Source organism: Curcuma longa, chromosome 4 (genome assembly GCF_044706935.1).
Source record: "Curcuma longa cultivar G26 ecotype Majalengka, Jawa Barat chromosome 4, ITB_CL_G26_1.1, whole genome shotgun sequence".
Taxonomy (NCBI): domain Eukaryota; kingdom Viridiplantae; phylum Streptophyta; class Magnoliopsida; order Zingiberales; family Zingiberaceae; genus Curcuma; species Curcuma longa.
In genome coordinates, this window is record NC_133864.1 from 5063247 (window position 1) to 5076049 (window position 12803).

General features: G+C 41.3%; 2 protein-coding genes across 3 annotated transcripts; both read right to left on the bottom strand.

Moving 5' to 3' along the window:
• Positions 1-404: 404 nt before the first annotated feature.
• LOC141828599 (putative pentatricopeptide repeat-containing protein At3g25970) lies at positions 405-2605 on the bottom strand. The gene has a single exon (XM_074716052.1). It carries the CDS (start codon positions 2588-2590, stop codon positions 449-451), a length of 2142 nt encoding a protein of 713 aa, XP_074572153.1. The 5' UTR covers positions 2591-2605; the 3' UTR covers positions 405-448.
• Positions 2606-2930: 325 nt separating this feature from the next.
• LOC141827487 (ABC transporter G family member 36-like) lies at positions 2931-9687 on the bottom strand. Of its 2 annotated transcripts, none has more exons than XM_074714747.1 (24): positions 9326-9687; positions 9130-9250; positions 8919-9007; positions 8718-8802; positions 8346-8505; positions 8135-8211; positions 7936-7989; positions 7727-7817; positions 7316-7617; positions 6948-7229; positions 6565-6881; positions 6319-6479; positions 6078-6181; positions 5836-5992; positions 5623-5751; positions 5440-5546; positions 5033-5365; positions 4629-4919; positions 4459-4542; positions 4250-4383; positions 3938-4165; positions 3671-3842; positions 3335-3589; positions 2931-3245 (listed from the first exon to the last, which is right to left on the bottom strand). In XM_074714747.1, the coding sequence occupies exons 1-24, from the start codon at positions 9685-9687 to the stop codon at positions 2988-2990; spliced, it is 4353 nt and encodes a 1450-aa protein (XP_074570848.1). In that variant the 3' UTR covers positions 2931-2987. The 2 variants fall into 2 exon arrangements, with proteins under 2 accessions (XP_074570848.1, XP_074570849.1); XM_074714748.1 differs by having other exon boundaries at positions 5440-5531; positions 5836-5978; positions 6061-6181.
• Positions 9688-12803: the final 3116 nt, after the last annotated feature.

Here is a 12803-nt window from a genome sequence, read left to right on the forward strand (position 1 = left end):
TCGATGATATTAAATGCAATGAGATAATATATAATTCAACCTAAATTATAATTAACTTAAACAGAATGATTGACATGTCAACCTAAATATAATAATTAACATACTAATTTTTATATTTTTTTAAAAATGCAGTGGTTTAATTTGGATTTTACCAATTTGTATATGTTCAAATTGAAACTCAATAGCGAAATAAAATTGTTAATTTAATTTTAATTTATTTTGCTTGATTTGTTTTACTAACCATAATAACAGGAAAAAGGAAAATATATTTTCATATTTAATTATCAATGAGAACTTAATCCAAATCGATCCCTTTGATCACTTTCGATTCGAAAACACTTCCTTGTCCAAAGGTATATATGTTTGCGACTCTTTCATAAGAAAGACAGTTGGTTCAATGGCCATAACCTTTTCCTTTTTTCCAAACAAAGATACGATCGAACAAGAATCACATTCGAAAAAGAGATGTGCAAAAGTTTCTTGTTGGGGGGCATATGGATTTGAATTCGAAAACTTCGGTATCTAATGTAGAAACGGTCGCGATCATCTCCGTTAAAATTTCTAGCATCTCATAGATCTTTTCGACTTGAGGGTGCGACCTATCTTCCGCATTGAAACAATGCACCTGATTCATGATCTCTACCCAACTCCAACCTGGGACTTTACTCAACCCTCTACTCCTCATCGTTCTCTGCATTGTAGTCCTGTCATTCCACATCCCGGCCCCTGAATACATGTGCGATAGGAGCACATACGTCGAGTGATGTTTAGGCTCCGACACAAGCAAATGCCCAGCCACATGGCTAGCCAATTTCAAATCCCCGCGGACTCTACACGCGCCTAGCAGTGTCAACCAAACCATCTCATCGGGCTCAAATGGCATTGACTCGACCAACTTCATTGCTTCATCAAGCTGCCCGGCTCGTCCAAAGAGATCAACCCCACACGCATAGTGCTCCATCCTTAGCGCGACTCCAAACACGGGTTGCATCGACTGCAAGAACTCGGTTCCTTCTTCGACTAGACCACTGTGGCTGCATGCGGTGAGCAAGCCGACGAACGTGATATGGTCGGGCTCGACCCCTGACTCGTGCATCTTCGAAAACAAGCTGAGTGCGACGCGGCCTTGCCCGTGTTGCGCGTACCCGAAGATCATGGAGTTCCATGCCACGGGGCTGCTGTTGAGCGTTTCATCGAACGCCTTGTGGGCATCGTCGAGGATGCCGCACTTGGCGTACATGAAGATTAAGGCACTTCCGGCGAACTCATTGGCCGCGAAGCCCCGCCGCAGGACGTGTCTATGAATCTGCTGGCCCAATTGGAGGACCGCCAAATCGGCGCAGGATCTCAACGCGGCCGAGAATGCATAGTGATCGATCTCCATGGTCTCCGATTTCATCATGAGAGCGAACAGCCTCAAGCTCTCCTCGCTGCGCCCATTCTGAGAAAGCCCGGTGAGAAGCGTGTTCCATGAGATTGAGTCCTTCAGCTCCATGAACTCGAAGGCCTTCCAGGCGTCCTCCATCGTGTCGCCTGCCCCGGGCTTCCCATACATTGCGATGAGGGCGTTCGAGACGTTCACGGTGGCGTCGAAGCCCCGCTTGATCACCAGCGCGTGCAACGCCCGCCCCTCGCCGGAGTTCCCCTGTTCGAAGCAAGCGCTGATGGCGCTGGTGAATGTGTACATGTCTTGCTCGATTCCCACCTTCTGCATCGTGACGAAGAGATCCATTGCGTCCTTGGCCAAGCCGTGGCAAGCATAGGCTGCAAGCAGAGAGTTCCACGACACCAAATCCTTGGGATTCTCCATCTTGTCGAAGATCTTCCTCGAGTCTTCCACAGCACCGCACTGCGAGTACGCTGTGATGGCGGCATTGTAGGCGTTGATGCCCATGGCTTCCCCGAATTTTACTATCTTGGCGTGCACTTGGCGCGCGGATTCGTGATAAGATGGCGCGTCGAGGGACGTCAAGAGCCCGGCGAACGTGGCCTCCTCGAGCTTGAAGCCGGCTCTCTCCATCTGCCGCAAGGCTCTGAGGGCTGCATCGGCGTCTCCAACCCTCGCGTGGCCGGCGATCACCGCGCTCCACGTCACGGCGTTCGGCTCTGGCATTTGCTCGAACACCATAACAGCATCTCGCATCCTGAGGCACTTGGCGTACACGTCGAGCAGGGCGCTGCCAACGAAGACGTCGCGGTCGAAGCCCGACTTGGTAGTCGAGGCATGAAGCTGGCGGCCGAGCTCGATCTCGGCGGCGCGGGCGGCGGACTTGAGGAGGCTCGAGAGGGTGTACTGGTTGAAGCGGAGGCCGGCGGAGAGCATGCTCTGGAACACAGCCCACGCTTGGCGGTGCGATCCGGAGGCGACATGGGCAGCGACGAGGGCGTTCCACGAGACAACGTCGCGTTGGGGCATTTCGTCGAACAGCTTGCGGGCGTCCGGCGGGCCGCTGCCTGCGGCGGAGTACGCCGTCAGGATTTTGTTCCAGCCGACGACGTCGGCATTGTTGCCAGATTTGAGGAGACGCGCGTGAGTCTTTGCCGCCACAGAGCGGACAGCGCTGGCTGGGCGCAGAGATGAACATGACATGGCGCCCGTCTTCTCCAGCGCCGCCGGACGCCAGCGCCCGACTTGTTTAAATTGTCACTCTGAAATTAATATCCATTTTATTTAGAATTTAAACTTGTAATAATTTCATCACAATATTATTTTTTTAATAATTTTAAATAGCAACCTCAAACTTTGCCCCTAGTAGGCTTTGTCAACCGTCACGGGACTAAAAAGTATTGTATAATTCCTCATTTCTTACAAATAAAAAGATAGATAAAATGGAGATTTTCCAATGCAAAATACAACCAACCTAAATGAAAAGGTGAAGCATTTGCCCTGTACCAGCTAGGTAGTTATATACTTCATGGTGCTAGGAGAGAGCATGTTTCCTATCCTACGGTCTCCATGTTGTTCTTGATCCTCAGAAATGAAGTGATCACCTTCTCTGAAAGTTGAGCATCTTTATCGAAAATCCAAAGAGGAATGCAAAAAACACAGGAAATACGACGATCACCAAAGCTACAACCCCCAGGAAGCTGCGGTGGAACCCGAAGTAACTCCTGACAAACTCTGCCACAGTCGGACCATCTTCGAGTTTCTCTTCTACGTCTCCGAACTGGGACGTGACCAATCCATACAGTGTCCAAGCAATGGGACATAGCCAGTAATACCATCTCCACCACACTGGAATTTGCTGTGAAAAAAAAGGAAGCAATGTGATTGAGTCGATGCCCTCCAGTTCGAAATATGCAAAGGACTGATCAATTGAAGTTCAGAACTTACAGTGCGAGGAATGATGAATCCAGAGAAGAGATTCCATATTCCATAGAAGGCAGAAGATACAATGGACGCAATGTTGTTGTTGGGAGTCAAGCCCACAGCCATCATTCCATAAAAAGTGAAGTAAAGGAATGTGAAGTACATGAAGAACAAGTACCAGAAGAATTTAGCAACAGTCCACTCGAATCCGATCATCGCATACACTATTACACCATATATCAAAGCTTGAACCAAAACATAAGGAACTTCAATTGCAACCTATGAAGGAAAACATAAAATTAGAGAACAAATGCAGTTTGTTGCCTGGAATTTTAGTCAAATTCATTTGACAACACTTACTTGTCCGAAGGCATATGGCAAAGCCGAATACATCCCTGCAGCTCTTTCCCTGTAAAAGACTGTTCGTTCAATGGCCACAACTGGCTGAACAGATGAAGCATTCTGTACCCCTATAAATATAACTGCGGCATACATTGAACCCATCGCGTTAAACAAATCTTGTTGCCTAGACCTGAAATTTTAAGTTTTGTCAAAGCTAATGACCATTATGTCAGAGAATAAGCAAGTTTGTGGGTGTTCTACCAGAATTCCTCAAAGGATATATACCTTCTGGTGCCAAGGTCCCAGAATATAGTTCCGAACATCAAGGCTATCACTGTTGTGAAGAAAATCCTCACTGCAGTGTATGGAGGATTCCTCCAATACGATAAGTGTTGTTTCCATAGGCACGCTATGCACTGCACAATGAAAGACTGAGAGAACTGCGTCGGAAAAAAGAGATCACTTGAACCAGGGAGAGGTTTGCTTAGCTCCTTTATCAGACTCCTGTTTCTCCTATATATCATATTGCAAAATGAATTTACAGAAGATGAACTAAGAATAAGAAATTGAGAACATAATAAGAAGCAGGGAACTCACTGATACAACTCTGAGTTCTTGTACAATTCACTGAAATTAACACCCAATATATTTTCTTGGGCTTGTGTGGTCACTTCCAACATCCAAGTTGCAGGATTATAACCATCCTTTATCTTGCTAACACCATCAATTCCCTTGGAAGGAATCAGAAAACAATTGTTAGATGTTTCAACAAAGAGAATCTCTATCAAAATAAGTATGCCTATTACCTCAAAGTAACTTATCAGATGGCACGAATGGCGACCAAGCGGACCGACATATATTTCTTCACCACCTCGCTTCAATAGGAAGAGCTGCAATAAGGTAGAAAGCACACATATACATTAGCACAGAAATGTGCAAAAGTTAAAAAATTAATTTTATTAAAGAAATTTCTCACCTCATCAAAGGCTTCAAATATGTCAATGCTAGGCTGGTGAATAGTACACACCACAGTCCTTCCAGTATCCACAGTGTTCCTTACAGTTCTCATAACAATAGCTGCAGCTCTTGCATCGAGCCCAGAAGTTGGTTCGTCCACGAATATAATTGATGGGTTGGCAACAAGTTCCACAGCAATAGTGAGCCGCTTTCGTTGCTCAGTCGACAATCCATCAACTCCTGGCAATCCGACAAGTGCATTTCTCAGCGATGCCAGTTCTACAAGGTCCATCACCTCTTCCACAAACATCTGCAAGAATCCACATTCAGTTAGCCTTTAAGTGGAACAAGTACAGAAAAAAAAGATAAAAACATCTGTAAGATCAAGCATCTGGAGTTTGGTCTGTTTAGTCTAGGACTAACCGTCCTTGTTGCAGAATCAACATCATTAGACAACCGAAGCCACGCGGAGTAGACAAGAGACTCATAAACCGTCACATGGGGAGAGTGAATGTCATTCTGCTCACAGTATCCTGATATACGAGCAAAAGTTTCCTGCTTTTTTGGGAATCCATTTATGCTAATGCTTCCTTCGATACATCCGCCAGTTTTTCTCCCAGCCAATACATCCATGAGTGTTGTTTTGCCAGCTCCACTTACACCCATTAGAGCTGTAAGAACTCCTGGCCTGAATGATCCACATACTCCCTTTAGGAGTACCAAACGGTCTTCTACTACACCTTGAGCTTTCATTTCCTAAGGTTTTAACAAATATGTCAAGGCTTGTCCAACACAATAGAGTTTTCAAACTACTGTCAGAGTAAATATACCTGTGGCATGTCCACAGAATATTGTATATTATCGAAGGCAATAGAAAGTGGAGTGAATGGGAGGACCATTCCCCTCTTGTTCTGTTGAAGAGCTGCAATTCGGGAACCTAGACATCAAATTTCCTCTTGCGAAGATTGTCAAGAAAATTACCAAGCAAGCTTAGAATGTGTCTAGAAACTTACTCTTCAAAGAAGATTGGCCAATAGATTTTTTTCTTCCTTGGGATGATTGTTCTGACACTTGTCCAGTTAGGTTGGCAGTTTTTTCCCTTAACAATTCTTCAGAAAGAGGTGGCTGAGACTTCCCAAATGCTGACAATGAAAGATGGTTGATCAAAATTCATCTCTTAGTTCAGGCCTTTTACTAACACTTGTGAACAGTTGAGGGAAACTCACGTTTTAGATAAGTGAGAGCCATGGTAAAAAGAAAATTAAATAGAATTACATAACCAACTAAGGCTGCAAAGCCGATCCAATACCATCTTGCTTCAGAAAATACTCCATGTGACTTTAATACAATAACTCCTAGTGGCTCTGTCCTTTGAGGGAGTATCTGCCATAAAACATAGATCATATCAGTTAAACTAAATGTTCTCAGGAAAATAAGGCTTTCATGTATACAAAAGAAGTGTCCTCACCTGACTCCAGCTCTGCCCTAAGAATTCATTTGTTGATATTGCATTTTGCGAGTACATTATGGGCGAGATCCAATAACCCCAAATCCACCATTTTTTAACTTGCTCTGTAAAATAGGCTTTTTTTCAGTTCTCTCATCTATATGACATAACCAATTGATTTTACATTTCTATACGCCATGAAGGCAATGTACAAGCGTAGTTATATGTCTCATAATAGGTAGATCAAGGTTTCATCACTCACCTCGTGAAAGTATGAAACCACCCATCACAAGAAGGATGAGCATTGCAAAGGATCCAAAGGTATTTGCAACAATCATATTCCTACCTGCTGCACCAACGAAACGGAAGAGTCCAGATGCCATTTGGCTTACTGCTAGTAACAGAAGATATTGCTTGAACAGTCTAATCAGAGACATTTTAGATACATTAATTTGATAAGTCTACAATGGATTTACTCATAAGAGAATCTCTTTGAAGTGCTTCTTACCTTTCAACCTTCGGATCAAATCCAATGACGTAGTAAGACGTGAAAACCCACACTGCAACTTCAATAAATGCAATGGGAATCTTAAGAATCCATGTTGGTATTGTATATGACCATGTTGGAAAAAATAGGAGATCTCTTTGTTTAAAGAAAACAGGAATCTTTAAAATGGTCATGGCGAGTTCAGAGAACCCATTAAAAACGATCACGAGTACTGTAAAGTAAAGTGCTCCCATGTATATATTACCGCCTTCTACAGAATCATGGGGCATTTTGGTGCGTAGGAAAACTGTCATTGTAATCATTGCCATGATGGTAAGCTGTAGACAAATAAAGGTGGTAAATAAAGAAATAATGATCATCAAACTGAAGCAAAGCAAACTCACTTGAATCACTCTGAAGATGTAGACAAATGAGTTTCTCTTCATTAGCAACAATTCTCTGTCAATATTAGCTAGTAACAATTCCTTGTTGCTGACCCCGTATCTTGTAGTTGTAAGAGCAGCAGGGTGGCTCTTACTCCTATCAAATGGGACAAGAAGTTCCTCCACAATAGCCCGACCAACATGAAATGACTGGAATGCCTCAGAAAATCCTCTTACTGGAACATATGTATAAGGTTCATCATGGCTTGCCCAATACTGTTGCTGATCCTTCCTTGACGTTACCTACGACCCAAATAAAGAATCACTATCATACACTAGATATAAGTATAAATAATCAAGTGAACTAAACCATTTTATGGTAAACCTACTTCTTGTAGGAAGTCCGCAACACCCTTCCTCTCTGGGCATTTAAAGCCCATAGATTCAAAGAATTCGAGCACATTTTCTCGAGGGCCTTGATACACAACTTGCCCATCAGATAGAAGAATGATGTCGTCAAAAAGGTCATATGTCTCTGGTGCTGGCTGCAGCAGAGATATAACAGCAGTTCCTCCAAGAAGGTGGATTGACTGCCTGAGGCAGTTTACTATCTGGAAGGTTGTTGAACTATCCAGACCAGTTGATATCTCATCCATGAATAAAGCTCTTGCAGGTCCAACAAGCATTTCACCTGAGTCAATCAATATTGGAGTTCTCAAGCAGAACATAAAGAAACTTATGACATACACAGGAGGCACCAAACATATTCAGCCAACAATGACAGCTATACTTTGTTCTACCTGTAGTGACACGCTTCCTTTGCCCACCAGAAATGCCTCGCAACATTTCATCTCCCACCAGGGTATCAGCGCAAACCTCCAAACCCAGTATCTAACAAGTTTGAAGAGCAAACAAACACAAACATGTTTAAGTAATTGTTCATCAATAGATTTTATTAGTTGATGTAAACAGAAATATCTTAACACATTTCCGAATGTGTAGTATTTACCTTCAGTACATAATCAGTGATCACGTTAGTTTCTTGTCCTTTCATTGCAACTGCCTGCCAATTAAACAACAGAGTTAGATGTCATCTGCAAGCAATTATAAGTTCAATGAATATAGAGTAGGGTTTGTACCGATTTATATCTGAATTACAATAACATAGGTGTTTGCGAAAATATGCATGGAAAGATCACAAGTCTAACCTTCATGAAAACATCCAGGTCCGGATCTGGCTTAATGTTTGCAGCTTTCTCTCTCCTTGCCAACTCAGTTAACATCTCTGAGAATTATTCACAACAATGTTAACATCTCTGAGTTATTCACAACAAAAAATCATTTACCATTACTTCATACTATAGTAATTAGCAGTGGACAATGATAAGAACCTTTAGTAATGGATCTACCAATCCCTACCATAACGAGTACCGACTCCTTGGCATCTAGCAGAAAAAGCCAATGTTTCGCGAACAGTCATCTCTCCGATATGGAGATCATACTGGCTGATGTATGCAGCTGTTCGCTGAGGGACAAATTCATGCATTTCATGGCCATTGTAGGTCACTTTTCCAGAGCTCTGCAATTTTTTTGGTAGTGAACTCACTTAAAGCCAACAAAGGATATCCTGAATTGGGTGACTAAAAGTCCACATACAAACATGAAATTGAATACAAACTCATATATACATATATAAGCCAACAAAAGAGATCCTGAGTTGGGTGAACAAAGGTCCACGTACAAATATGAAATTGAGAGAAACTCATTTATACATATATAACCTCCTTTTACCTTGAGTTCAGAACTAAGTTTTCCAGCCAATGCAAGCAACAGTGTGGTTTTTCCCGACCCTGGAGGGCCCAAGAGTAAAGTCATCCTGTTGAAAAAGTTCAAGGCAATCATTTTATGTTAGAAAGAGATTTTCTTTGCTGATTCTTTCTCAATAGTATACAGAGCAGATCAAGTTGAGTCGTCGACAAAAAAAAAAAGCACCTGCGTGGTTTGATGATTCCACTAACATCATGAAGGATTGACAAAGGTCTCTTTCTACTTGGAAGTACCCGCAAAACATTCGCAAAATCCTTTTTATGCGTTGAAATGAAGAAGAACCATGATCAGAATATTCTAATATAAAGCGTCCAACCTCCCTTCTCCTCTGAAATTGAATTCGATTGTTTTCTACAATATTTCTTTTATTTTATACCTCGAACACATCGATGGCAGAGTTGAGAATGGTTGGCAGGCCTCTGTCGCCCACATGAGTCTTCGCCTCGACGCTCAGGTGCTCGTACCGCACCTCGATAGTGGGGAAATCAAGCCCAACCCTAACATTGAAGGGGAAAAAAAAGGAAAAATCAGAAAACAGAAAGCAAGAGAAGGAGGAGCTGCCGCAGTGGCACCTGTCGATGCGGTCCCTGAGCTTGAGCAAGAACCGCTCGTTATCCTCCTCCGCGACGCGGACGAGGCGCTCGACGAGGGCCCTCCGCTCCCTGAACCCCAACTTCTCGACTTCAACCTGCTGCAGCCTCCCGCTGCCGCCGCCGTCGCTGCCGTCGCCCTCGTCGACGGAGATCCCCAGGATGCCGAAGCGCACGCGGTCGAAGGTGGGGAGCTTCTCCAGCGCCGCCCACTCGAGCGCCTCCTCGTCATCGCCGTCCTCCCACCCGTCCCTTGACGACCGGGAGAAGACCACGTCGTCGCCCCTCCACACGGAGCTGCTCCGCCGCATGCTCCCCAGCCAGCCGATCTCGCTGGGCTCCATGGCTTCGAAGGAGGCTTACACTTCATAAAAACCGGACCTCGGAAACCGAATCAAGCTGAGGATGGAGGCGAAGGAAGAGCGGAGTTATTCGTTTCTGCAACTCGAGAACGGAGCGGAAGGGGAAGGATGGCGACGGCAGCGTGGTCGCCATGGACGACGGAACGGAGTTCGTAGCTTGCTTGCCGTCAATGGAAGCGAAGCAAGTGGCGGTTAAATAAGAGAGTCGCGAAGTGAAATTTGAATCGGCAGAAAAAACATGGAAGACGGTGCCGTGGTTCATTCTTCAGCTCTTCTAGATAAACATTTCCTTTTTTTTCTTATAATTTTATTAAAAGTAAGAGAGTGAATAATTTTTATCAACTTTGTAATAATTTATTTATGTTAAAGTGAAAGAGTAAAAACAATTTAGATGATTGAGAGTGAGAGAGAGAGAGGAGGTTTTCTTATTTTTTTAATGATTGAGTTTATTTGATATTTTTTACCAATAGTTATTATTTAATATTTATTATTTTTTAAACTCTATAAATAAATAATTTATTTCATCATTTTCACATCATCTTCTCTATTCTTATTTTTTAATTTTGAAATCTCGATCGCTTTCAATTTCAATTCTCTAATTATAAGTGTGTGAACTTTAATTTTCCTATATCCTAAGAGGATAGGTAACTTAAAAACTTTTTTTTATGAATTTATAATTTTAATTTTGTTAATATAATAATAGTGGTGAACCGTGACAAACCATAAATCAACGATCGTAACCGTCTTAGACAGTTAAGGTTAAGAGTCGACCTGCTAGGAATCGTTGAATCGACAGTTCTGAACTAAGATCAGATTTATCCTAGAGAGACCTTTCAAATTCAAAAGCAGTGAGGACGTGTCCTATGTGGGACAAATCACTTAGGCAATGGTCCAACTTAAAAATCAATTTGGAGTTCTAAGTCAAGATCAGTTAATTTAACTGTCAAAATAATTCATATATATATATATATATATATATATATATACTATCATTATTATTACTATTGTGTTAACTTTATTTTATAGAAAATAAAGTTAGGGTTCGATCGACTGAACAAGGAAGTTCAGTCAACCAATTAGGAGAAGACAAGCACGATCAGATCACGATCCAAGTCCAAAAGGAAACAATAGATCGGTCGACCGATCAAGAGGATTAGTCTATCGAGCCTATATGGAAACATAAGATCAGATAAGATGAGATTGAGTTGCGAAGGAAATTTTGAGGATAAGTCAATCGATTAGAAGGATCGGTTGATCGATCAAGTGATTTGCGCGGAGTTTGATCTGTTCGGATGAGAGAAAGCAAGGAAAGATCGATTTCAGTAGATCGATCTGATGGTTCAATCGACTAGAAAACCTATAAATTAAGCACCGACTTAACGAAATGTGATGATCAGTCAATTGAACATGATGATCAGTCGACCAAACGAATGTGATAAAAGAGACTCGATACCCGAAGCTCAGTAATCAATTCTCAATTCTTCATATACAACTCTTTCGTCTATTCGAGCCAGCTTTGCACATCTACTGCGTTGGAATGATCTCCGACAACCTACTCCAAATCTACTCATTTGTTGTTAGTAAATTTTATTATTGCATTTCATTCTATTAGGGGATTAGCAAAGTTGTTACTATCCTTTAAGTCTTATAAAGTTTCTCTCATTGTCGAGCTGAAAGTTTTTTGAAAGGAGAATTTTAATGTATTGCCTAATTGAAACGGATCCAAGGAATCATAAACCTTAAAGTAGCAGTCGTTAGACTATGAACCAAGTAACCGTTCGAGTTCTTTTATTTTTATTTTCCGTTGTGTTTCCAATTTTCAAAGGTTTTGACAAGTAAATATTATTTTTAAAAGCACGATATTCATCCCACTCAATCGTCTTCTCAAACCTACAATTGGTATCAGAGTTTAGAAGCTCTGAATTGATTTTACCACCTTCAAACCTTTTTTATTTTTTTTTGTTCTTTTCTTTTAAATTTTTAGTATTTTATTTATATTGCATCACTTACCCAAGACCCAAAAAATCTTGAAATTTTTAGTCATATCTTTTCAAGACATTATAGCCCATCAAAAAAGGTTGTAGTACCGCTGACCTACCACTGTTTAACAGAAATGACTTCATCTATTAGAAGGGATGAATACAGTGATTCTTGAAAACGAAGATCGACACTACTTGGATCATCATCAAAAAGGGTTTCATGATGCCAATCATCGAATCCGGAGAACTTCTTGAAATAGAAAGTTGAACTCCTAACATAAAAAATAAGCTTAAGTCAATGCTCGAACTGCATATATTCTTCAATGTGATCTAATAAAAGAAGAACTAAAACAAGTTGGATATCCTTCAATAATGTTAAAGAGCTTTGGGACAAGTTGACTCAACTCCATGAGTCATCATCTAAATCAAACTCGGAAGAACCACACCAGACCAACTTCATGGCACTAACGGCTAATGAAGAGATAATTGGATCTGAATCCGAGCCAGAATCAAAGTCTAAGCTAGAATCAGATTCAGACCAACAAAACTTGGATGATGAGATAACTTCACCTTTAGTAGATAAATTATAAGGAATAATTACATGCTTGACAAATAAGTTAGCTAAATCTGATGATGAAGGGGTTAGATCCCTTCTAAAAAAGGTTTAAAAAATTAAGAAGGAAATCAACCTAAATTCTTCAACCAACCAAATTCAAGAATGAACTCCAACTCAAGTCTAACTTGAGGGAGAAAATTCCCCTCTTAAAAAGTCAAGTTAAAGAATTTAAGGTAGCATTGAAAAAGTCCACTTCGAGTTCCAAGTACCTAAATATATAATACTTGGAACTCAAATGATTGTGTACAACAAATCCAAACTCGGGTTCAAGTCTAACACTCAATATAGAATTTACATGTCTTTAGTGAATAGATATATAAGTAAAAATGTTCAAGCATGAGTTCCAAAATCATACTTAATCAACAAGATAGGAAATAAAAAATTTTAGATTTTTAAAGATTTTGTTTACTATATAAATAAACTATCAAAGTTGTGATCCAAGGGAGGGAATAGTAAACTTGTTTCATTAATCTAGGGAGCATATTTTTGTTTTTTCTTTTTGT